The 7,607-nt window shown below is 35.6% G+C and overlaps 1 protein-coding gene across 1 annotated transcript; it reads right to left on the bottom strand.

Moving 5' to 3' along the window:
* Positions 1-4,444: 4,444 nt before the first annotated feature.
* Positions 4,445-7,183, bottom strand: LOC131061624 (serine/threonine-protein kinase OXI1). The gene is made up of 2 exons (XM_057995401.2): positions 6,577-7,183; positions 4,445-5,757 (listed from the first exon to the last, which is right to left on the bottom strand). Exons 1-2 carry the CDS (start codon positions 6,936-6,938, stop codon positions 4,836-4,838), a joined length of 1,284 nt encoding a protein of 427 aa, XP_057851384.2. The 5' UTR covers positions 6,939-7,183; the 3' UTR covers positions 4,445-4,835.
* Between the last annotated feature and the right edge of the window lie 424 nt (positions 7,184-7,607).

The following is a 7,607-nucleotide window of genomic DNA, read 5'->3' as shown; positions in this document are numbered from 1 at the left end:
ATGGATAACTATATCGACTATATTGACTATATTGAACATAGAACAATTTTTAAAAGTTGCCCAACATATGGTTTTAACTTTCAAGCTTAAATATTCTTTTTGATTCTGAGTTCTACTATTTGCTGAACATGTTATGCTGTAGCAATATATTTTTTATTGATAAAGATCTTCTACAATGAAAAAGTATGCCCCGTAGTGTTGAGGTGTATTGGAAGGAGTTGTGTCAGAGTAAAGCCAGTTCGAATGATGTCTGCCAATGTTAGTGCAAGAAGAACTGTATTTGATTTGTGACAGTTTGCTGTTTCACCATGGGGGAATGCTGTGAATAGAAAATTAAAAGGGAAAATATTGATAAGATTCCAGATGAATTGTAAAGGAGAAAATATGAGAATTTTTTAATTCTTGTTGCAAGGGATGTGTCTTCTGAGGTTCAAAAGGATTTGTTATTAAGGTTTTAGTCTCTAACAGCCTGTTAATGGGTACTTCAACTGAGGATGAGGAGAACATTGGATAAATTTTACAGTGTTTTGAATTTCTTTTTTTGGTTCTAGGATTTAAGATTTGACAGTATAAAATATAATTTTGTTTTAATAGATTTTTATTTAGCTGTAATTTTTTAAAGAATAGATTAATTATGATAGAGGTTTTGATTTTTTATTTTTTTTTGGTTTTTAAGCTTTTTCTATTCGATTAGTGTGGAAGAAAAATTATTCTATTGAATAACAAAGTTATTTTTCAGTAGGTAAATATATCAAGGAGAGTTTTGACTTTCCACTCACTTTTAGTTATTAGAGCATCTATCAAGATTGCTGTGACTTTTATCTTCAAAAGTATCTACAAGGCCTAGAATGCTATCACGATATATGGATTTTATGGAATGAGAATGGACTATATGATAGGATTTTAGTTAATCAACATTGTACATTGTTGTCTCTAATTATCACCTTCCATGATGTTCCCTTGGCTTTAAAGTTCCTTGGATATGTTCCCTTGCCACCTACTCTTGGCTCTCCTATTGTGAAGCTAAGGAAACATAATTTGAGCAATTAGGATAAATAATATTTTCATGAGATTCTTGAAGCTTCATGTCCTCATATGCAAAACAAAATTGTTATTCAATCCAGTCATCCTTGGAAAAAAAATTAGAAATAGTATGTTAAAACCCATTTTCAAGTTCACTTCTAGCAAAGTATATGAATAGTTTTCCCCTCACTTGCTATCAATGATATAGAAAATTGAAGAAGGGTTGTTTTTTGTATTCTTCTTTTCATACTTGAAGTAGAAGTTTCTTGATTGGCTAGAATACCATTCTAGAACCAAGTTACCCACTTCGCTTGGTGTATTCTCTACCAAGGAGCTCTTGTGAGAGAATACATGGTCCACTTAAGAGTGTTGAATCTCAATTATCTTTTCTAAAGACTAAGAAATCTCATCAATCATTGTTTTGACATAATAGAGCTCAATATCCTTGGTCATGGATTCATGAATTCTTCAAACTAACTTAAGCTATTTAGTTAGCATAATATTCTTCTAAGGAAATTGGTCTATGTTTCCTACGAAATTCATATAGATTTATAATACTTTCTAAGTTGAGATCCATTTTTTATGTTTTGAATGAAAATTTTCTATTGTTTCTAACACTCTAGTTGATAAGCACTTCTTTACTTATAGCATCATCCTATGGTTATCTCTAATATTTTTATTTTAGATTCAAGTTCAAGCCAACAAAGTGGCTTTGGAGCTGATCCATCTCTAAAATGTGTTGGATCATTGAGGCAATGTTCTATGAATTATCACCTCTTGTTGCTTGATTTTTTATAATACTAAAAAGTGATGATGTAATGTTTTAAGTGACAATTTTTTTATTTTTTTTTGATGGATTGCTTGGTTTCCTAGGTTTAACCTAGTTTGTAAGATTTTAGGGAAAGATTCAATACCACTTGAGTTTTTTTGTTTTTGTTTTTGTGTGAAAATATATATCATTTTAACAAGAATATTATAGATCTATTTTATAAAGAAACTATACAAATTTAAGTGTTAAATTTTTTATTAGTTATAAAGAAAAAAAATTGAGATTACTCCATGTCGACATGATGTTAACATGGAATAACTAATTTTTTTTTTTTTTTTTAATCATTAAGTGCTATCTTTTATGGGGATAGCTCCCTATATTGGTTGAAAATTTTAGAGATTTCATTGAAATTTACCATCATGGACCCCCTAAAAACCAAACATCTTTCCGACTACATATTACTAAACTTGAGCCATTACTTCATAATAGAAATATAAATTTATAGATCCTACTTAAACCAATAATACTCCACGACTAACCCTGCATACCCCGATTTACACCTGTCCCCCTAAGGCTTGATATATAACAACAGCGTACTCACCAATCGCAATTGCATTGCGAGTGGAATTCTCCAGAAGCCACCAGTCGTCTGACTCAGTTGTCCTTCGAAATGGTTCCATATTTCTATTAAAGACTGCGCATCTATATATCTCCCACGCCTCATCCCCAAATATCTTCAGTCTCTCCCTCTCTTCCCTCCACACTTCTCTACGAGCCATTTCTCGAACCTCCTCACTGCTCACAGAGTCCACCTCTCTATCTTCGCTGTCCACTATGTCCTCTTCTTCCTGCATGTCTTCTCCTTCACTCTCTTCTTCTTCCTCTGAATCCGACCGAAGGTAGTTCTCAAATTGAAAATAAATCTTCAGAATGCTGACTCTAACATCTTCCTGCAGACCCAGTATGGCTTCAGCGACCATATCTGCAATAAAGGGTTTAAGGAAGCCTATTAACAGCTCGACCACATGCTCCTTTGATTCTATAATATCCACTAGTGGGAGGATGACGGCTTCCACTACCAAAGCATCACACCAGTGTCTGTCCAAATTTAAAGGAATGCCCACTAACCCCCTAATAGAGTCATAAACATACTCTTCAGTGTTAAACAAATTCCTCAACTGTGCGATCAATGAGTTTTCACAATTTACACAACTGATTCTTCCAAAGTAGGCTATGGTCAGCTATATTCCTATCACTCTCCCCAGAGAATTCAAAAATTTCCTTCAAGGCCTAAGCCTTTCCCATACGCCTTAAGTCGCTGAGGATTGCTATGTCTATTGAAGCATAGTCCTCTACCTGCTATAATCTTTCTCTCTGTGACCATATCTTTTTCGGAAAGTATCTTTTCTAGGCTTGCGGATCTGCTCAGGGGCCATGTGAACTAAACATCTGATTCTTCATACATGGAATAACTATTTTTATTATTATTTTCATGATGAAATTTTCTTATGCATATCAAATCTCATTTAATTTTGGAGTAATGGGATTGTTTGAATCAACTTCCGTGTCAACAATTGACACATCTTATTCAAAGTTAGTTTCATTTTCTCTTATCCTTGTTAGTTTCATTTTCCGTTGTCATTAATCATCTCCATCACACATTCTTTTCCACTTGGGATATAAAATAAATAGGATGAAGGATTAGATTTGATAACTATTTGCAAATAAAGTCATGATTTGATATTGTCTTCAGGTCTAACTTTTTATTGAACCTTTATTTCCAAAATACTTCGTGTAAAACCACCCACTCTAAATAACCTTTTGAATTCAAATCTAATTCTTATTAACATAATATTGACATCAAATAATGATTGAAGAAAGTCTTTCAATATTAATTTAGTTAAAATTATTAGGAAAAAAATATTTACAATATCTACATAATAAAAATCAGATTTAATAATTAAGATCTCTTTATATGAAAAGTTAGATTTAGGAAATTACAATAATCATTAAAAATAAAGTTAAATTTTATGAAAAAGTAAAATGAGTTTTTTTTGAAGCATCTTTTGAAAGATTTATAATAATTTATTGGTCTCTATAATTTTTTTTACATTTACTAGAGAACTTTATTGTACAATTTTAGTGAAAGGTTTCTTAACTTAATAAAATTTTAATTATAACATGCTTTGACCCAAAAAAAAAGAGAAGGTGGTTTTGTACTTCAACTTTTTGAAAATACTTCAAAACTTTTATGATCAAATATATATTTTTATTTGTAATTTTTAACTTTATTATAAATTTTGAATTAATAAAACTTTTAAATAATAATTTAATAGAAAAATCTCTATATATTTATTTTTTAATATTTTTAATAAAATAATTTCAAAATACATTTATATTAAAAATTTCATAAATTAAAAAAGTATGTTTAAAAATACTTCAATATACATTTTTACTTTAAATTTGCATAACATAATCTTTTTGTATTTTTATAGCATTGAGAAAGCAAATTAAGAGGATCAAACAAATAAAAATGGGTAAAAATCTATTGTGATTTGCAAATTTTGTGTTTTTAATCTGACACCTTTTTGTATGAAGAATTAAAAACTTCATCCAATATAATACAAATATATCATGAATAAAAAATAAAAATAAAAAAAATCCGCCCTTTGGGACCACACAACTTTTTTTTCAAAATCAGATTAGTTTTGAACTTACAACTTAGACGTTAGGAAGCATCACCTAAATTTGTTGAGCGCTTTCAAAAGCGGCGATTAAAAATAAGTATCGTTGATAGGGGGCTAAACCAGCCGTTTAGCACAAGCTGTATATAATTCAATATACTCAGAATGGCAAAACCTCAAAGAAAAAGATACACAGAGTCGCCATTTTACTATACAAATAACCTTTCTCTTCCATTTCTCCCACTCACCGGAAAAGGAAAAAAAAATAACACCACCCCTAACTATTCAGGATTTCCCACCATGTCATCCACTCTTCCATTACATATATACAGTAAAACCAGAAAAAAAAAGAAGTAAAGCTAGAATACTCCAAAAGCATTTCCTCCCCTACTTCTCGACAATCTCTCCACCCAATTCTGCGGAGCTTCCTGATAATCATGCGATCTGCTATGGCTGCTCAATTTAGCGGCGGCTAACTCCATCTGCAACTTCTCCACACAATCTTCAATGTTTACGTGGCTTCCATTTGCATGCAAGGCGGCAGCTGCCGGCGGCACAAACGGAGCTCTGGACACGTGTTGTACGGCCTGCCAATTGAGGCCGCTAAAAAACGTGTGGCTTTTAATTTCGTCGGCGCCGTTGCGGACTCCGAGCCTGTATCGTGGCTCCTTGTTCAGCAATCTGCGAATGAGGTCGCTGAATGGAGTCGACGGACCCATTAATTGGGGTTCCCGGACGAGGATATTGTAAAAAGTTTCCTTTCTGTTGGTGCCCTTGAATGGAGTTTTACCGTAGCTCATCTCGTACAGAAGGACCCCTAGTGCCCACCAATCAACGCCGAACTCGTGGCCCGTGCCTCTCACCACCTCAGGTGACACGTATTCTTCTGTACCCACGAATGAATTCAGCCGTCCTGAAGGTGATGCAACGCCTTCGTCGTTTGGGGGTTTTGTTTTCTTGACTACGGGTGAGACGCGGGCGGAGTTCGACCTCGCGACCTTCCCTGCCGACGTTTTGGTCGACGCCGCCCTTTTCAGATAGCTTACGACCGAGTCCAGTCGCCCTGATGGCCGCCGTTTACTGGGCATTTCTTCGGGGCTTTCTGGCTTGTCGTTTTCCTGCTCCTGCGGCCTTGGTGAGAGCCTGGTCGAGAGGTCGAAATCGGTTAGCATGATGTGCCCATTTGCTTGTATCAGCACGTTCTCTGGCTTCAGATCTCTGTATACTATCCCCAGGCTGTGCAGATGCTCCAGCGCCAATACGATTTCTGCGGCGTAAAATCTGTAAAAGAAACATGTCCAAAATTTAATCTTTCGGTTCTCGAAATTGCTAACACTATTGAAATAAAAAACTGTGCCCAATGCCCAATGATGCATCATTGCAGGTGAATCTGCTGCATTGAAAGCAAGCAATTTTTTTAATAAATTTGTGGGAGTTTAAATCTCAAGAGTCCATAATTATTCAAAAAATGTGTAGAAGATTATAGTCATGAATGTGTGTATATAGATCGTACTGTTTGAGAACGGCATTATAGGGAGATCTAAACAAATTTGAAAACAGAATGATTGGTGCTGTTCCACCGAGCTCACAAACAGCTAACAAAGATCAAATCTAAATTGAATGCCAAGGCCCCACACCATTAAAGATTCAAAGTCAAGACAAGTTTAACAGTACATATACCCGCCCTGTCTCAGCTATGGGTTTCAATTCAAGTGTCAGCAGATTACAGTGTTGTCTATTTTATGGTACATCTAATTGTCTTACCTCTTGGCCCTCATCGTATGTTATCATTATGGTCGTACCCAACTAATAATTTTATACAGATATATCCATATCCATAGCCATATAGAACTCAATTGTATCCATAAAAAAGAGTTGGTACAACTTCAACCACAAATACTACTAATTTTAAATATATATTAAACCTGAACCAGTTTCATGGATCCTAATTCTTCTGGTTGAGAAGGATTTCGCAGATCAGAATGAATCTAACACAATTTTAATTTAAATCAGGTACCCATATGGCTATTGAGCTATATAATTACCAGCAAAGACATTGGGAAAAGACTAAAAGTCAATACTTTTGCTATTTATGCATACCTAATGATGGATTCAGAGAACATTTTCTCCGTCTGCCTGTGTCTGAGAGCATTCAGATCGCCTCCAGGGCAGTAATCCACAAGCCAGCCCATCATCTTCTCAGTCTCCACATGCCCAATTAAAGCAGGCAGGAAGGGATGATCCAGCCTAGACAGAATATCTTTCTCAATCTGAGCCCTTCTGAGACCGTCCCCCTTCTTAGCCATTGCAGATTTACTCATGGCCTTCAAGGCCAAGGGCTTCTCACATCCTTGTTTCTTAACCAGAAACACAGTCCCCATGGCCCCTCTGCCCACAACTTTTACAGCCTTCAGCTCGTCCATCTCCATCTTGCTTCTCTCTGCCGTTCTCCCCTCTCCCATCGTAACACACCCACCAAATAAATCCCTTAAAACGAACTTGTATTCGCAGCAACAAGCACGAGGCAAATAGATATATACACAAAAAATCCCTCTTAACAGGTTATATTCGCAACACCAAGCACGAGGCGCATAGATGTATACACACAAATAAAATCCTCTACCAGGCTATGTTCACAACACCAAGCACGAGGCGCATGGATATATATACACAAACGAAATACTAGTTAAGAAAACAAACTGTTTCTGTTAGTGTGTCTTAATATCGATTGAAGTCGCGTATAAATGGAGTACACGCGTGGCGTGGGCAGAAGGTTTGCGGACCTCTGAAGCAGTCAAAGCCGCCGTCCGATGCCGGATGGGCAATATACAATGTGAATACCACGCGGGCATTCCACATTGGTGGGATATACAATGTGAATACAACGCAAGAGAAAGTGACTGACGTGTTGGGCAAAAGCTTTGTGTTCAATCGACTTTCTGGAAGCGTCTAAGCCGCACATGCACATTTGGAAAGCTGAAACGTGTGCAATGACGGACGAAAACAATATAAACAATGTGTATCCATCGCATCCTCCGTAAATTCTGAGAATATATACTTGTACGTAAAATATTCCATATGTCCACCCGCTTGTCGCGAACATACTTTTAACCTTAGCAAAGTAAAAAATC

The sequence above is a fragment of the Cryptomeria japonica genome, chromosome 4 (assembly GCF_030272615.1).
Source record: "Cryptomeria japonica chromosome 4, Sugi_1.0, whole genome shotgun sequence".
Taxonomy (NCBI): domain Eukaryota; kingdom Viridiplantae; phylum Streptophyta; class Pinopsida; order Cupressales; family Cupressaceae; genus Cryptomeria; species Cryptomeria japonica.
This window is presented reverse-complemented; position numbering and strand designations above follow the sequence as displayed.